Genomic DNA, 17,680 nt, shown 5'->3' on the forward strand with positions numbered 1-17,680 from the left:
TGTTTACATCTACAGGACATGTTAAAGCTAGCTTCAGCATAAACAAACCTGCTCAACGCAGGAGCACACCACACATTGAGCCTACGTACAACCTCCAGAACTACTTCTAGTCGTCAGCCGGAACAATTTGAAGTAATTCTAATCCAACAAAAGCATACACGAAGTACAGCTTACACCGAGGTTCAAGTACATTAACGTGGCAGTACGGCATGTAATCATTGTACTCTATGCTACAACATAGCCAAATAAAGGTCCAGGGCTGTTCTGCTGTTCGTTGTGCTGCAAATGATCCTACTAAAAGCACTCAAGATGCAACAAGCCTGCATAAAGGTGGCATGGTAGCCAGTGGTGCTGAGTGGCAGTTACGATGACAATGGTTCATTTCATTATACCTGCGAGCACGAAACTGGAATAGTTGGGCAGGTGGAAAAATTGACCTGAATGCCATGGAAACTAGGCGAATCCATTGCCTAGAAGGTCTCCATTGGGAGCCATTCACTTTATCTTTGTGGAGGTTTATCTGACAATATTCTGCAAGTACATAGGGGACACTAGAACAGGCTGCAAATGGCACAAAAGCACCCTAAAAGAGTGACATAGTGGAATGAAGGATGAAAGATTCAGGCTATTTTGCAGCTTGTGTAATGTAGCAACTTCAAAACAACTGCCACTAACTCCAGTATTACAGTTTTCATTTGCTCAACCTCACTGCCTGCTTTGTGGCTTTCCGTTTAGTTGTTTGACTGTGTGGTTGAAGATTTTTGCTGCGTGCAAGCCAATGCAACCTCACCCTGACGAACAGGGCAAACAAACTATCATAAACATCATCCCCAAACACAGTCAGCGATTTTTCTACCTTGGCTTGAAGCAACACGCACAGATCATGCCCTACATGTTCTTTTCCTATAACATTGGAGGTAGATGAAACAAAACGCTGCTCGCAAGCATTGATGAAAGCTACAAAGGAGGGTGCCGGAACCGATAGGCTTCCAAAGTCCCCTTCTCCCGGATTTTTGACACTTAGGTACAAGAGAACTTGGTTCTGATCGGTAAACGTGGCGTTTTCTAGTCTCAGTTTTCTAGGGTCACACGTAAGTGACCCTGTAACACACCTGTGGTCATTCATAAATTTGCCGGCAAGCCACCCAGCAAAGTAGACAATGTTGTTCTCTGCCATTGGAGATGGGTAATCAGAAGGCAAAACTTCTACTGCAACTGGCAAAGGTGTGGTAGCTGTGCAAAGAGAAGGAACAGATTTAATAAAACAAACTGGGAGAGTGGCTAGAAGGCTATGCATGTCTTCAGCCCAGTTGCTGCTTTCCGGCAGTTTGAAGAGGTTGCTGACTAAAAGATGTCTGAATGCTGCTTGAAACTGCCGGCAGGACGAGTTGCTGTTTGACCCGGATTTTGACCTAACAATTGAAAAAGTGTTTTCGAGTGCGTCCTGGTTCAGGTGTCTGGTAAGGAGGTAAGTGAAACCATAGCGAGAGGCCAGGTGGTTCCATAACAGCAGCACAGCCCTCATAGTCTGGCAGAAGCCCCTGATGCAAAGAGGCTGCCGTGCGCAGCCTAGAACTTCGATGTGCTCAAAAACTGCAATGCACTCTTCCAAAAAATCTTCGTGCACAGATCCTGCACACATCGCAGAGGCGTACGGAGACTTTCCCCGCTTTTGCGAAATATTTAAACTGTCGAAGAGTCAATCGATTCTATCAACAAATCTGGCTGTGTGGATAGCCTCTGCTAGCAATTGCTGGAATGTTACTAATGTGCACATTGCAGCAGCGCAATGATTGCTGAATACCTGTGCTGCGAGTTTTACAGACATCTTCGAAGCAAAAGTTAAATTGAAGTGCCGGGCACTCAACTTCGGGATGGACGGAATTTGCATTTCTCTATCGCTCTCATAAGCCTGTCGTATGTAACAGCTCTTAAGAGTGTCACTGCCTACCCTGAAGTTGTACTTGAAGAACATATTGCCCAAAAAATTGCCCATCTAATAAAATAAAATTTTGTTTACCACCCTTATTCATTAGGCACATTATTTTGATGTCATCAGCAGCTGTGGAGCATAAGAGAAAGTTTTGTAATTTTTCTATGCTATTTTTCACTTTGAAGAGTGCGAAATTCGCCTATCAAGCAAACAGCGATAGCTCGCAAATAAAGTAATGTGCACCATATTGCTTCCAGATTTATGCAGGTCAACCTATGGCCTATGCTGAAGCAAGAATGATGAATTCGTAAGCAATTGCCGCAAGAAAGATTATGGAGGCAAAAGGCAAATCCACAAATAATTATTACTACACTTCTACAATCGTTCAGTGCATGCTTTGATACATAATACACGAACACATAATATCTCGAGAAGCTTTTCATCAGGTGTAGCCTGCCCATGTCTGCATAAGATTGCATCCTGATAAAACTGAAGATGTAAAAAAATCTCTGTGCATAGAACAAAGCAAAGTTCTCTAGTACTAAAATTCTTCAAACGTGTAGGAAGGCTCCCTTATGCATTTAAATTCCAGGTTTATGTGCACATGCTCACGTGTTTATCCCCCCTCATTTCTTTTCAGCTATCAAAGGGATGACGAGAATGTACTCTGGTCGCGAGAGAGATCACTCATACGAAGATTGGTTTCACGGTGAATAGGAAAGTTTCAATTCCTACTTGCTGCAAAACATGCAACGTTGCATGGTTTTCTTTCCTGAAGTGGCTAGCGGCATCAAACAGCGTGACTTGGAAGGCTGACAGGCTCACATTGAGGTCCTTTGGAGCCCTTTGCCATAACAGACCACCGAATACCCCACTTCTGTAATCATTTTTTACCGGAAATATCAGGCAACAGTGATCACACGGTAAGTGTACTTTTTTCGCTCCCACAGCCTAGAAACTCACTTCAGCAGCCCTTGCCTACTAAGCTTGTGGCATCAGCTTACTGCAAGCACAAAACTAATTGCATACTAAGCATGCTAGGCTGTACATTTGTCAAGAACCTCACATACAGTGTACAGTGCATACCAGGAGAAAAAGAATTTCGATCCCAACAGCGGGAAAATGCGCCTTGCGCAATATGGAACGGCACACAGGAAGTACTCAAGTAAAGGGGCTGAAGCACCTCCTTATGCGAGTGTCTAGCTGATTCAAATATTGCAGCAATCACTCAATTGGTAAACTTGCATACAAGAGACGCAAAACGAATACACATATGTATATATATATATATATATATATATATATATATATATATATATATATATATATCTTACATGCTCAAGTGAAAGCGATGCTTTCATTTCGGCTTCGCTTTGCAGGGTGCAGGCTAAAATTTACTGGAACTTTTAAAGCCACAAGAAAGATAATTCGCTTTGCAAAAGAAGCTGGACTTTTTAAGGCTACGAGAAAAAGTAAAAATTCCATTTTAAGACAAAAGTTGGCAGTTCAAGAGCGGCGTATACCGTAAAAGTTTCATAAAAAAATTACCGTCAATGCTTCCTCGAGTAGGCAAAGCAACGGGTCGCAGCCTTTTTGACGACAGATACGCAGACGGTTCGAAGTGCTTGGAACAAACCTGCAAGTCTCCCAGCTGCCATGGTGTCTTCTTCTCCAGGCTACCGTTGTGGCAGAACTGCACCCACGCTAGGCACCTGGACGTGATGCAACGTGCGCGTTATTCACAATTGCGCGGTAAGGAATACTGCATACTCCAACCGCCAATGCGTCATTATTCCTGTCAATGTTAACTGCAGTACAATATACTTCCATTATATCTGAACTGTGGTAGTAAATGCTCGCCCCAAGCTCTCAGCGCCCAAGAGTGCGGTTACGTACGCTCGTCCTCATGCCATGCGGGTAGCTATACTTTTCTATGTTTAAGATTGACGAGAATGAAGTGCGTTTAAAGTTACCCTAGTGGTCATGCATATGCAGAATAGCAATAACAAAACAGGCAGTAACTCCTGCTGAGTGAATTCAGTTAAAGCACCCTCAAGGCCGCGCATATACACGTGGCTGAATTTCGATACTACCAGTTGCGAGGGTCAAATTGGCTTCGCGGTGTTGGAAAACTAAACAGTGTTGTGCTCAGACTTGTCAGGCAGCACAATTGGTTTTAAATTGGCCTTCCGGTCAGTGGCATGCGCGTGGTTGCTCCTGAGAGCCCGGTATCAAGTTAACGGTGGTGATAGCCGGCTGCATGAAACTCACCATAAATCAGACAAATGGTGGGCCTCTTTCGCACAGCTCAGCACTTAAAGTGTGGCCCCTGTAGTGTAGTACATAAACATCCCCGAAAAAATGAAGCCACGTGCGCACGAACTGGTTACAGAAACAGAAGCGAACAGCCTAACGAAAGCATTCGGAGCATACTTAGAGCAGACGCCTTGTAGTAGACGACACTGACAAGAGCTCAACTGTGAACGTCCAGCGGGAAGCGGTGTAGCTTGACACCGACGGTACTGTCCATGCTGTCGCAATGTGCCACGGCGCATCGTTTCTTCACGCGCTGCAAGCTCATCTTGAAATAAAGCGCTCAGCGCTTCAAAAGAACAGCGCGAAGCGTGCAAAGACGGAAAAAGACTTCGCACTGGCCGCACGTCGAAGGAAACGACAAAACCAAGAAAACTGCCGCAGCGGTGCGGCGGGGTGCAAATTTTACAAAACGGTGACAGAGAAGCGACGCGCAAGGACAACGAAAACTTCGCAAAGGGGGCATTTCGAGACCGGCGAGCTAAATTTATAAGCTTTACCAGGCGCGCTGTTGCAGACAGCTGGCGATAAGAAACCGCTTCGTAAGCTCCCGCGGCCACTGTGGCCGGGTGCCGAAACAAGGCCTGCAAAGTCAAGCTGCAAATGCACCGCACACTCAACAGGGGGCGTAACAAGAACGTTGCAAAAAATTAAAAATGCGGCGTAATGTTTTGCTGAAATAGTTTACCTATTTTATAAAACGTGGCATTAAAATATTTATTTCTTTACGTTGTTTTAGAGCGTTTTAATTTGTGCTTTTGAATTTCATTATCTAAGTGTTTTGGCCCCCCAAAAGTGGCTGTGCTGCTGTCGCGCTAGACCGTTTTTGGGCCCAGCCTTCGCCACCATTTTACATCCGCCTTGGGACAACCAGAGCCTAGCTTCAGAGTCGTCGTTCTTCACTAGCCCAGCACTTCGTCACCGTCTCCGTGACTGCGTACCGTAACAGTACCCCCTCCCCCCCCCCCCCCCCCCCCCACGCGGAAGACGCACAGTCCCGTTGCGTAGACTACACAGGTGAGCGCGAAATATAAGGTTTAAGACGGGTGACATGCACGACTTCTGGATGACGGTTTGTAGGAGACGCTGTTCACAGGCATAATCTCCTACGTAACGTCGGTTAACTTGCCGCAAGACGCGGTAAGGGCCTACGTAGCGGGGCAGAAGTTTCTCGCACATACCTACACCTCGGGCTGGGAGTCGAGTAAGAGGGAGCCGGGAGGGTAGTAGTCGTCACGGTGCTGGAGATCGTAACGGTGCTTTTGAGAACGCTGAGACGTACCAAGCCGGTCTCGAGATATATGACGGGCCGGCATCAGCGCGGGTAATGAAATCAGAAGTTTAACTGCAGGAAGAATCGTCAAGAGGAAGTAAGGTGTCGAAGGGAAGTAGAGGGTCGTGACCGAAGAGTAGATAAAAGGAAGAGTATCCGGCGATATCATGCCGTGAGGAGTTATAGACGAACGTTATGAAGGGTAAAGAGATGTCCCAGTCACGGTGATGGTCAGAAACATACATTATCATGTCGGTCAGTGTACGATTAAGGCGCTCAGTAAGACCGTTCGTTTGTGTATGGTAGGCCGGTGTGAAGTTGTGGCGGGTAGCGCATGAGCAGAGGTCATGAACAACTTTAGAAAGGAAGCAATGACCGTGATCGGTGAGCAGTTGACGAGGAGCGCTATGAAGCAAGATGACGTCATGGAAAAGAAAGTCTGCTACGTCGGAGGTAGAGCCGGTGGGGATAGCTCTAGTTATCGCATACCGGGTGGTGTAATCGGTCGCTACGGCAATTCATTTGTTCGCTCAAGTCGATGTGGGAAACGGCCCAAGCAGGTCGAGACCAACTCGAGAAAAGAGCTCAGGTGGAACTGCGAGCGGTTGCAAGGGCCACTAGGGTGAAGGGACGGTGTCTTCCTGCGCTGGCAGAGCTCACAGGCGGCGACATAGCCACGAACAGAGCGAGCGGTAAAGGCCAGGCCAGTAGAATCGCCGTTGAACATTGTCGTATGTGCGCGACACTCCCAGGTGCCCTGCTGTAGGAGCGTCATGAAGGTGCACAAAAACAGCAGAGCGTAGATGTGTCGGGACAACAAGCAAAAGGTCTACACCATCCGGGCGCATATTGCGTCGGAATAATGTGTCATTAAACAGCACAAACTGATGAACGGATCGGAGCTGTCATTGCGCAGGTGATCAATAATGGGGCCCAGGGAAGGACTATGATTCTGTTCGACGCCGATGTGGAAAAAGTCCGAGATGGACAAAACAAAGTCATCAGCAGTATTGTCAGGAAGTTCAGGAGCGTCAACGGGGTGGAGGGACAAGCCGTCGGTGTCTTGATGTAGGCGGCCTGACTTGTACACACCAGTAAACATGTATTTTTGTAATCGCAAGGCCCAGCTACCTAAGCGGCCGGTAGGGTACTTCAGTGAGGACAGCCAACACAAGGTATGATGGTCCGGCACTACACTGAAGGGCCACCCAAACAAATAAGGGCGGAATTTGGTAAACGCCCAAACAAGTGCGAGGCATTCGCGCTCCGTAATAGAGTAATTGCGCTCGGACTGAGATAGGAGGCGGCTGGCATAGGCAATCACACGAGAGTGGCCGTGCTGGTACTGGTAAATGATGGCGCCAATACCAAGTCCGCTTTTCAGTGCGCAGTTCTGTAGGTGCAGAGGGGTTGAAGTGCTCCAGGACAGGAGGAGTTGTGAGGGCGGAAAAGAGTGTTGTGAAGGCCTGAGCTTTCTCACGGCTCCACGAGAAATTCACGTTTTTCTGCAGAAGGGAGGTAAGAGGCTTGCTAGGTCAGCGAAGTTCCGAATGAAGCAACGGATGAAACATCGAATATCATTTGCAATACGTGGTGTAAGGAACTCGCGCACTGCACGAACTTTATCGGGATCGGATTGCACATCATTTGCGTCAACCTAATGTCCCAGGATTTTGATCTGGCGGCGACCGAAGCTGCATTGTTTTGCCAGTATCGTAGAAAGCCGTTGAAGGTGACTTGTGAACCTGGGAGAGAAAAAGACAACGTCATCTAAGTAGCATAAGCACATTGTCCACTTGAATCTATGGAGACGCGACATCATACGCTCGAAGGTAGCAGGAGCGTTACAGAGGCCAAATGGCATAACCTTGAATTGATATGGTCCGTCAGGGGTGACAAATGCAGTTTTCTCTCGATCCCGTTCGTCGACAGCTGTTTGTCAGTAGCCGGAACGCATGTCGATCGTAAGCCGTCGATGCCGTCGTCAATTCTCAGGAGCGGATAAACATCTTTTTTAGTTATCTGAATGAAGTGGCGGTAGTCGACACAGAATCTCAATGTTTGATCTTTCTTTTTGACCAAAGCGACAGGGAACGCCCAGGGACTGCAGGAAGGCTCAGTCATATTGTTTGTCAGCGGCTTGTCGACCTTCTCCTGTATCACGTGGCGATCAGCAAAGCAGACTCAATAAGGCCTTCGGTGAATGGGGCGGGCATCACCAGTATTGATGCGATAGGTAACGACAGATGTCTGGCCCAAATGTCGGCCCCCAAAATCAAATATGTCGCTGTACGAAAACAAAAGGTCGGAGAGAGCCCTGGCTTGCTCAAGTGTCAAATCCGCTGCTATCATGGGAGTAAATAGGGTAGAACGAGAAGCTGCAACGGGGGGGGGGGTGAGGGGGAGGGCAGAAAAGTTCAGGATCTCACTACAGAATAGATATTCAGCTCTAAACGAGGATGGCGACATTACCCTAGAAGCAATGAACAATAATTTCAGAGATATCATTACTGAATGTGCGGTAGAAATAGGCGGTAGGATAGTTAGAGAGGATACCGGTAAGTTGTCTAAAGAGACGAAAGATTTGATTAAGCAACGTCAGAGTATGAAAGCTTCCAATCCAATAGACCAGATTGAATTGGCCGAGATATCAAAGCTAATCAATAAGCGCAAGGTGGCCCTGCCTTGTCGTGGCAGATGGGCTTGCGAAACTCGATGAAGTCGTGAGGGGGCCACCCAAGATAGACAGGTCACGGCAAAGAGTTCTGACAAAATGTGATTCACTAGAGAAGGTAATGGCAACCCACTCCAGTATTTCCTGCCAAGAAAACCCTATGGCGAGTCACAATACCATTATTGATTGGCGCCGGAAGATGAGCCCCCCAGGTTGGAAGGCGTCCCACATGTTACTGGGGATGAACAAAGGGCGATTCCTAGTAGCTCCAGGACGAATGAAGCGGCTGGGCTAAAGCCAAAAGGACGCTCAGTTGTGGAAGTGTCGGGAAGCGACCGGAAAGTCTGATGTTGCAAGGAGATATATCACATAGCAACATGGAATGTAAGATCTATGACGCAAGGTAAACTGGATGTCGTCAAGCGAAAATGGACAGATTGAACATTGATATCTTGGGTATCAGCGAGCTCAAGTGGACCGGAATGGGAGAATTTAACTCCGGCGACCATTATGTCTTTTATCGTGGGCACGAATCCAAGAGAAGGAATGGGGTCGCTCTCATAGTAAACAGAAGAATGGGCAAAGCAGTGCTGGGTACAACCCCATAAACGACCGAATGATTTCACTTCGGATCCAAGGTCACCCTTTCAACGTAACAGTTATCCAAGTCTATGCACCGACCACTACTGCTGAAGAAACTGATGTTGAGAGATTTTATGCGGACCTACAATGCCTTTTAGACCGCACCCCATAATCAGACGTCGTTTTTCTCATACGAGACTGGAATGCTAAGGTCGGGAGTGAAGAAATATCCGAAATTACAGGCAGGTTCGCTCTTGGTGAGCCAAATGAAGCTGGGCAGAGGCTAGTAGAGTTTTGTCAAGAAAACAACCTGACCATAGCGAATACTCATTTTTAACAGCACAAGAGGCGCCTGTACACATGGACTTCACCCGACGGTCTGTACAGGAATCAGATCGATTATATTCTTTGCCGGCAGAGATGGAGAAGCGCTATACAAGCAGTAAAAACAAGGCCTGGGGCCGATTGTGGCACCGATCATCAGCTTCTTGTTCCCAAAATTAGGCTTCGATTGAGGAAAAAACAGAAAACTAGAAGGCCTTTCAGGTATGATCTGGATGAAATTCCTTTAGAATATGCTGTGGAAGTGAGGAATGGATTTTAAGAATTAGATCTAGAAGACGAAGAGCCCGAAGACATGTGGACTGATGTTCGTGATATAATACAAGAAGTTGCTACTAAGGTAGTTCCAAAGCAAAGGAAATGCAAGAAAGCAAACTGGTTATCTGAAGAGGCTTTGCAAATAGCTGAGAAAAGGAGGATGGCAAAAGTTATGGGGGAAAGAGAAAAATACAAGGTTCTCAATGCGGATTTTCAGAAAATAGCAACGAGAGATAAGAATGCCTTCCTGAAGAAGCATTGCCAAGCAGTTGAGGACAACAGCCAATTAAGGAACACAAGAGCTGTGTATAAGACAATCAAAGATATCAAAGAAAGCTTCTGTGCTAAGCTGGGCATGATAAAGGACAAACAAGGCAAGGACCTCACTGAAGCCTCAGAGATAAAGATGTGGCAGGAATACACAGAAGAACTGTACAAGAAGGACCCGAATGTGCAAACCCAACATAGGACGGTTGTGATTGCTGATCTCGAGCCGGGCATCCTGAAGAGTGAAGTTGAATGGGCCTTAGCCAGCCTTGCTAAGAACAAAGCTAGCGGAATTGATGGCATTCCAGCTGAGTTGCTTCAAAACCTCAACCATGACGCTGTTAACATTCTGCATGCATTATGTCAGAAGATTTGGACAACCCTGAAGTGGCCACAGGATTGGAGGAGGTCAGTTTACATCCCCATTCCAAAGAAAGGCAGTGCCAAAGATTGTTCCAACTACCGCACGATCGCGCTTATTTCGCATGCTAGCAAGGTGATGTTGAAAATCGTCCAAGGTAGGTTGCAGCAGTATGTGGATCGGGAGCTTCTGGACGTGCAAGCTGGGTTTCGCAAGGGCAGAGGAACTAGAGACCAAATTGCTAACATTCGCTGGATCATGAAAAAAGCAAGAGAGTTCCAGAAACCCATCTATTTCTGATTCGTTGATTATGCAAAAGCGTTTGACTGCGTAGATCACAGCAGATTGTGGCAAGCTCTCCAAGAGATGGGAGTTCCAATTCACCTCATCTCTCTCCTCAGGAACCTGTATGAAGGGCAAGAGGCCACAGTCAGAACTGGGCATGGTCTTACTGATTGGTTTCTGATTGAGAAAGTAGTGAGGCAAGGCTGCATACTGTCGCCCTGCCTATTTAACCTGTATACGGAGTGCATCATGAGAAAGGCCGGTCTGGACGAGTCTTCAGCTGGAGTGAAGATTGCTCGAAAACGTATCAACAACCTTAGATTTGCGGATGATACCACTTTAATGGCAGAAAGTGAAGTGGAACTCAAGAGACTTCTGATGCGCGTACAAGAAGAGAGTGAGACGTTTGGGCTTAAACTGAACATTAAAAAGACAAAGATCATGGCGTCTTGCCCTATCAAGTCCTGGAGCATCAAGGGACAAGAAGTGTAAGCGGTGACAGATTTTCTCTTCTTGGGCTCGAAGATTACCTCGGAAGGAGACTGCAGTCATGAAATTAGGAGATGCCTGCTTCTGGGAAAGAGAGCAATGGTTAGCTTTGACCGCCTAGTAAAGAGCAGAGACATTAGTCTGCCAACCAAGATCCGTATAACCCGTGCTATGGTCTTTCCAGTTGTGATGTATGGATGCGAGAGTTGGACTGTGAAAAAGGCTGACCGCCGAAGAATTCATGCGTTTGAATTGTGGTGCTGGCGAAGACTCTTAAGAGTTCCTTGGACTGCCAGAAGATCAAATCAGTCGATATTGTCGACCATAAACCCTGACTGCTCATTGGAGGGTCAAATTCTAAAGTTAAAGCTCAGCTACTTTGGTCATCTGATGAGAAGAGAGGAGTCGCTGGAGAAAGATTTGATGTTGGGAAAGGTTGAAGGTCGCCGGAGAAGGGGTAGGCAGCGAACGCGATGGTTAGATGGCATCCTTGAGGCACTGCAGATGAAGTTATGTGATGTTAGGAAGATAGTGAGAGACCGGAAAGCGTGGCCTGACATGGTCCATAGGGTCACGAAGAGTCGGACACGACTGAACGACTGAACTGGCCAATATAAGGAAGTATAACATGGAGAAAATTGAGCACGCTCTAAAGAACGGTGGAAGCTTTAAAGAAGAAATTGGGCATAGGCAAAAACCAGATGCATGCGATAAGGGACAAGGCGGGCAACGTCATCACGAATATGGACAAGATAGTCAAAGTAGCCGAGCAGTTCTATACAGATCTCTACAGTAGCCGAAGACGTCAGGACCGTAGCGAGATTGGCGGTAGAGAAAAACAGTCATACGTTCCACCAGTGACGGACGAGGTCTAGAAAGCGTTAGAAACTATGGAAAGGGGGAAATCAGCTGGTGAGGATCAGATAACTACAGATTTGCTGAAGGACGGGGAGGATATCGTGTTAGAAAAACTGGCCACCCTATATACGCAGTGCCTGGTGTCATCGATGGTACCGGAACCATGGAAGGATGCAAACATTATCCTCATTCATAAGAAAGGGGACTCTAAGGACCTTAAAAATTACTGACCAATCAGCTTACTGTCTGTTATGTATAAGGTATCTACTAAGGTAATCGCTAATGGAATAAGGACAACCTTAGACTGCAATCAAGCAAAGAATCAAGCAGGTTTTCGGAAACGGTACTCTACTATCGATCATACCCATACCATCCATCAGGTGATAAATAAGTGCTCGGAATATAACCAGCCCTTATACATAGCATTCATTGATTACGAAAAAGCATTTGACTCAGTTGAAACCTCGGCGGTGATGCAGGCATTGCGAAATCAGGGGGTAGACGAGCCGTACGTGAAAGTGCTGGAAGATATATATAGTGGCTGCACAGCAATCATAGTTCTGCATAAAGAAAGTAACAAAATTCCCATAGAGAAAGATTTTAGGCAAAAAGACACAATCTCCCCAGTACTATTCACAGTTTGCTTAGACGAACTATTCGGAGACTTGGAATGGGAGCAGTTAGGGATAAGTGTAGATGGAGAATACCTCAGTAATCGGCGATTTGCTGATGACATTGCCTTGCTAAGCAACTCGGGGGATGAACTGCAAATAATGATTGGTGACCCAGACAGGAAAAGTAGAAAGGTAGGCTTGAAACTCAATATGCAGAAGACTAAGGTAATGTTCAACAGCCTCGGGAAGGAACAGCAGTTTACATTAGGTACCGAAGTACTAGAAGTAGTAGGCAAATATGTCTACTTACGACAGGTAGTAACCGCAGATCCGGACCACGAAAAAGAAATAACAAGAAGAATAAGATTGGGATGGAGCGCATTTGGCAAGCACTCACAGATTATGACTAGCAGCTTACCGCTATCGCTAAAGAGGAAAGTATATACCAGTTGCATCTTAATTGTACTCACCTATGGGGCTGAAACGTGGAGACTAACCAAGAGAGTTCTACTTAAGTTGAGGACAACCCAGAGGGCTATGGAACGAAAAATGGTAGGGGTAACATTAAGAGATAGGAAGCGTGCACAGTGGGTCAGAGAAATAACTCAAGTTACCGACAGTCTAGTAGAAATTAAGAAGAAGAAATGGACATGCGCAGGACATGTAGTGCGAAGAGAGGATAACCGATGGTCGCTGAGGGTAACAAACTGGATTCCAAGGGAAGGAAAGCGTAGCAGGGGGCGGCAGAAAGTTAGGTGGGCGGATGAGGTTAAGAAGTTCGCAGGGTTCAAGTGGATGCAGCTAGCACAGAACCGGGTTAAGCGGAGAAATATGGGAGAGGCCTTCGCCCTGCAATGGGTATAGTCAGACTGATGATGATGATGATGATTCACTCACTTATGATAAGAGCTAAGAAACATTCAGTGCAACAATACCTAACTTAAACGCTTAGCAGAACGGTAAAGAATACACTTGTATTTTTCTCGTTTACGGAAGCGGTAAGAGGATTAGCATGCACGGCTCAAACCATCGACGTTACCATTTACCTTTTTTTGTCGTAAATTTCAGATCTTGAAGCGCGTGAGGATAAACACGAATCCCCCCCCCCATTATATCGTCCGCGCATAATTATCACACGAGATTACGCACTTTGTTAGGGAGGTGGGTGAGGAGAGGGCACACTAGCCACCCCCACAGCCTCCCAGTATACCGCAGCGACACCGCTGTGGGTTTCTCTTTCTCCTCCCGGCCTACCCGGCGCACCTTCTCTCCCCAGTCGGAGACGAGCTTGTCTCGCGCGTCTCTCTAGGGGTTTCAGGCGGCTCATCTCGCACGCGCATGGTTGGATTTTCAACCGGGCAGACCGCCGCCATCACCTTCGTCGCTCGGTCATCGTACGCACTGGCCGCTGCGGGCCATATGAGCGAGAAGCCACATCAGGTGAGCAGAGCCATCCTCTCCCCTCCATGCGTGTGCTCCCTATCCGTGGTTTGTATTTCACTCCCGTTCGCTCGTTGCGGCGGTTGTATTTGAGTGCCGCATTTTGCCGTGTACTTGGGCAAACAAAGCCTGCTCGAGTACGGAACTTGGTGTTGGTCCCCTCTGGCCTGAAGACGACGCAGTGGCGACTTTTCGCACCACAGTTTGGGTATCACAGCTTTGTCAGGGCTGGCACGCCGGGGCTAGAAGGTGATTTCAACGTCTAGCTCCCTCTGGCGCATTATTCCAAGAGTAACCCCCATATTCTTGGCGCCCAACGTGTGACAAATCGAGTGTGTGTGTATCCGACTACTGACACAGAGACTGCCATGGCAGTGAGCAGGACAGATGGTCAGCCTCTTCTAATACTGCACTAGTATTGCATAACGGCAACAAAGTAAAACAACCATAACTTTTATTACTGCGAGAGCTAAGGTGCTGACGCAAGCCACTGTAATCTTGTAATTATCTGCGAGAGCAGGAGGTCACACGACGCCACCGCTCTACAGCAGGGTGACGCACGACAACTTGTGTGATCGGCATTCTCTCGAAGTGGTTTGGCTTTACTAATGATGAACAACGTTGTAGCTTAGGCACTTTTGCACACTCACGTTGATTGCATGAGAAGCAACATTACTATCCATTCTGCCGCACTCGTCAGCCAGTTCGTCGCGACAGCTCGCAGCCTCTTAGAAGGTGCGGACTACCCGGCTTCTCTGGGTGAAAGTGGTAACTATTTTAATTTCTTAAGTGCTGTGGGGAGCCTAGTCAGCCGAAGGGAGCTTTGGAAGGAACAGCGGTGGCATCCTCGTTTCATTTTTTGTCGACCGGTATTCGACGGGCTCTGGGAGCCGAGCGGCGCGGCCGCGGCGCACATAAGGGCGCGCTGGTTTTGCTGCCTGTGCGGCTGCTCGAACACAGCTTGTATTGCGGTGAGCGCTTTGGATCCCAGCCTGCTGTACTCCGATAGCCCTTGCGCAACCATTTTATTGCGAAACAATACTGCTGTAAGTTTCGAGCCTTCAGCGTAGCGCGGCCGGTAGCCACGTCTTACCCACGTGACGCTGTGACGTCACACCCCACGTGACACTAGGGTGAGAGCTGGGCTACCAACTCAAGTGGTCGGCAGGAGCTGCCAACTTGGGTCTCTCGTTACACATGGGACGGTTATGTCAGAATCAGCCTGCTATGACCCTGGTATTCACGTTACTCATATAAGCCACTAGGGCATGTTCATACGGCTTGGTTAAAGCGGAGCTTTATATGTGGGCTGAGGAAGAACGTAACTATACCAACGCGCAGGGAGAAATTTCTCGTGCTGAATACGGACGGGACGCTCTTTAGATTTAAGCGCATTTTACTTCCAGAGTAAGGACGCGCTTTCTCTTTGGAAAAGACCGAGTGGGGATAGATTTAAAACGACGAACGTAAAGGGAAAAAGTAACTATGGAAAAGACAGCCTTGAAGCCAGCCGAGAGGGAAGCCAGCGGACGCCCCAACGACCGTTGCGTCATCAAAGGCCAAGCCGTCTAAGGCGCGGCCGCGTTCCCGAAGCCATTGCCTGCTGTCATCGTCAACCAGATCACCAAAAAAAAGGTTTCCGGTCGGCCATGAAGCGAGCGAGCTGGAGTTCGTGGAGCGGGCGCCTGTCTACCAAAGTGAAAGCTGCAGCAGAGGACGCCTTGGTGCCACTCGAGACCCTCGGCCGCAGCCTCACCAGCGGGAGCGGCTAGGCACACCGCTGTGCTCGCCCTCGGCTGCCTCGACGACGGAGGTAAAAGAGGCAAGCCAGGAGCAAGCAGCGGTCGACCCGCTGAGGGGAGCCTGCAGCACACTACGCAATGGCAAGAAGCAGTTCCTACCAGCCGCTCGCGCGTCTTCAGGCAAGCTGCCCTGGCCGACCGATGATATATGCAGTGGTGCGCCTGCAGTCATCGACACTTCCACCCTTGGATACATGGTCGTCTGCGGTGGTAGTCGGCCCTGCCTTGCTCTCCGGCCACCACAGCCTTCTGGGGCCGCGCCGGTGGCTGTGAGCTGTCTGCACCTTTTATATATTGGCCCTTTTCTAAATGGGTTTAAAAGTTCGGCTACGTTTAGCAGGCCCCACTAGGTATATCCCTCGGTTAATGCGGTTACATTTAGCCGTACGCTGGTTTTAAGGACGGGATTGTGGGGATACGCATGAATCTCCCCCCCCCCCCCCCCAATTATAAGAGCAGCGCGTAATTATCAAGCGAGATTACGCGCGCTGTTAGGGAGGTGGATGAGGAGAGGGCACACTGGCCACAATCTCCCCCCCCCCCCCCGCCTCCCAGTCTCCCGCAGCAAAACCGCCGCGGGTTTCCCTTTCTCCTCCCGGTCTACACGGGACACCTCCTCTCCTCAGTGGCAGACGAGCGTGCCTATCGCATCTCTCCGTGGTTTTTCGGCGGTTGATTGTGCACGCGCACGGTTGTATTTTCCGCCGAGAAAGACCGCCACCGTCACCATCGGCTCCTCGTCATCGTACGCACTGACCGCTGCAGGCTGTGAGCGTGCATCCACGCCAGGTGATCAGAAGAATCCGCTCACCTCCTTGCTAGTGCTTCCCCATTCAATGCATGGCTTTTATTTCACCCCCGTACGCGAGAGGGACCATTCGCTCGCTGCGGCGGTTGTATTTGAGTGCTGCACTTTGCGTGTACTCCGGCAAAATAAATCCTGTTCAAGCCGTAACTGGGTGTTTGCCCCATCTGGTTCGAATCCGTCGCAGTGACCACTTCTCGCACAGAGGTTTGGGGGTCATAGCTCTGTCAGGGCTGGCATGCCGGGGCTAAAAGGCGACTTCCATGTCTAGCCCGCTCTGGCGCATTAGTCCAAGAGCAACCCCAATAAGCGAAAGGCCCCATCTCAGTAGTCGATGATTTTTCACTGACATTTGCAAAAGCCATGTTAGTGGGCAGTGGCCTGTCATAAAGACGAGCGGGGCTCCGTAGAAGTAGAAAGCCAGTTTTTAGGATGCCCAAACCAGGCAAGCAAACTCTTTTTCGCATGCGCTATAGGCCTTCTCTCTTGCCATTAGCTATTTGCTGGTGAATAGCACATGATGTTCATTTCCGTTTTCCTCTACCTGACAGAGAATCGCTCCCAAGCCATGGTTACTTGTGTCACACTGAACGATGAAGGGTCGGTCATATCTCGGTGCACGCAGTACGAAAGAGCATGACATTGCTAAGGCTGCCTTGAGCGCCTGAATGGCACTGTCGATTTCTTCGCCCCAACGTACTTTCTTTGGTGAGTTTCTTAGGGATCTGTCAAGGGGGCTGCAAGTTCTACATTTGAAATAGAATATGCCTGATGTTTTGTTATTGCATTTAACTTTCGATATATAAGAAAAGACAAGAATACTTCCCCGGGACCTCCACAAGTATCATATGAGATGCATAGGTGCTTTCGCACGTTTCAATAATTCATAGTTCGAGCATCTGTTCAACCTCATCCGTCAGTATCTGCTGCTGACGTGGAGCCATTCTGCCAGGCTGCAACTTGTCCGGTATCTCAGAGGTCAGCTCAATGTCAGGATTAAAGAGCGCTATCCGTCCTGGTCTTTCAGGAAATATAACATCGCACTAGGAGGTGACGTTGTACAAGTCAGCCCCCTGCGTTTCAGTCAGTCCCTCAGCCGGCGCTGCTACTCTCATAACCTCACCAGCCTCAACATGTTCTCTAGGGCTGCGCAGCTGAGAACTTTCCTTTGTCAGACAAGCAACATGGCTTTTAACTGACGTTAAAAGCCATGTTGAATGTCTGAAACTCGCTCACATATCGTTTCATGAGGCTGTGGTGATAGATCACGATCTCTCTGCGCCTTCGTTTCCGCTCGAGGGCTTAGTTCGTCTCTAAAAGCTTTTTAACCACTCTGAATGGTCCTTCCCATTGAGCCTCGAGCTTATATTCGTTCGCGATAGGC

At 48.2% G+C, this 17,680-nt stretch overlaps 1 protein-coding gene across 1 annotated transcript; it reads right to left on the bottom strand.

Annotated features, from left to right (window-relative positions):
- Positions 1-683: 683 nt before the first annotated feature.
- On the bottom strand, positions 684-1,940 carry LOC146206812 (uncharacterized). The gene has a single exon (XM_084587063.1). It carries the CDS (start codon positions 1,640-1,642, stop codon positions 692-694), a length of 951 nt encoding a protein of 316 aa, XP_084443189.1. The 5' UTR covers positions 1,643-1,940; the 3' UTR covers positions 684-691.
- Between the last annotated feature and the right edge of the window lie 15,740 nt (positions 1,941-17,680).

The sequence above is a fragment of the Amblyomma maculatum genome, chromosome 1 (genome assembly GCF_055883805.1).
Source record: "Amblyomma maculatum isolate TAMU_Amacu chromosome 1, ASM5588380v1, whole genome shotgun sequence".
In the NCBI taxonomy this organism is placed as follows: domain Eukaryota; kingdom Metazoa; phylum Arthropoda; class Arachnida; order Ixodida; family Ixodidae; genus Amblyomma; species Amblyomma maculatum.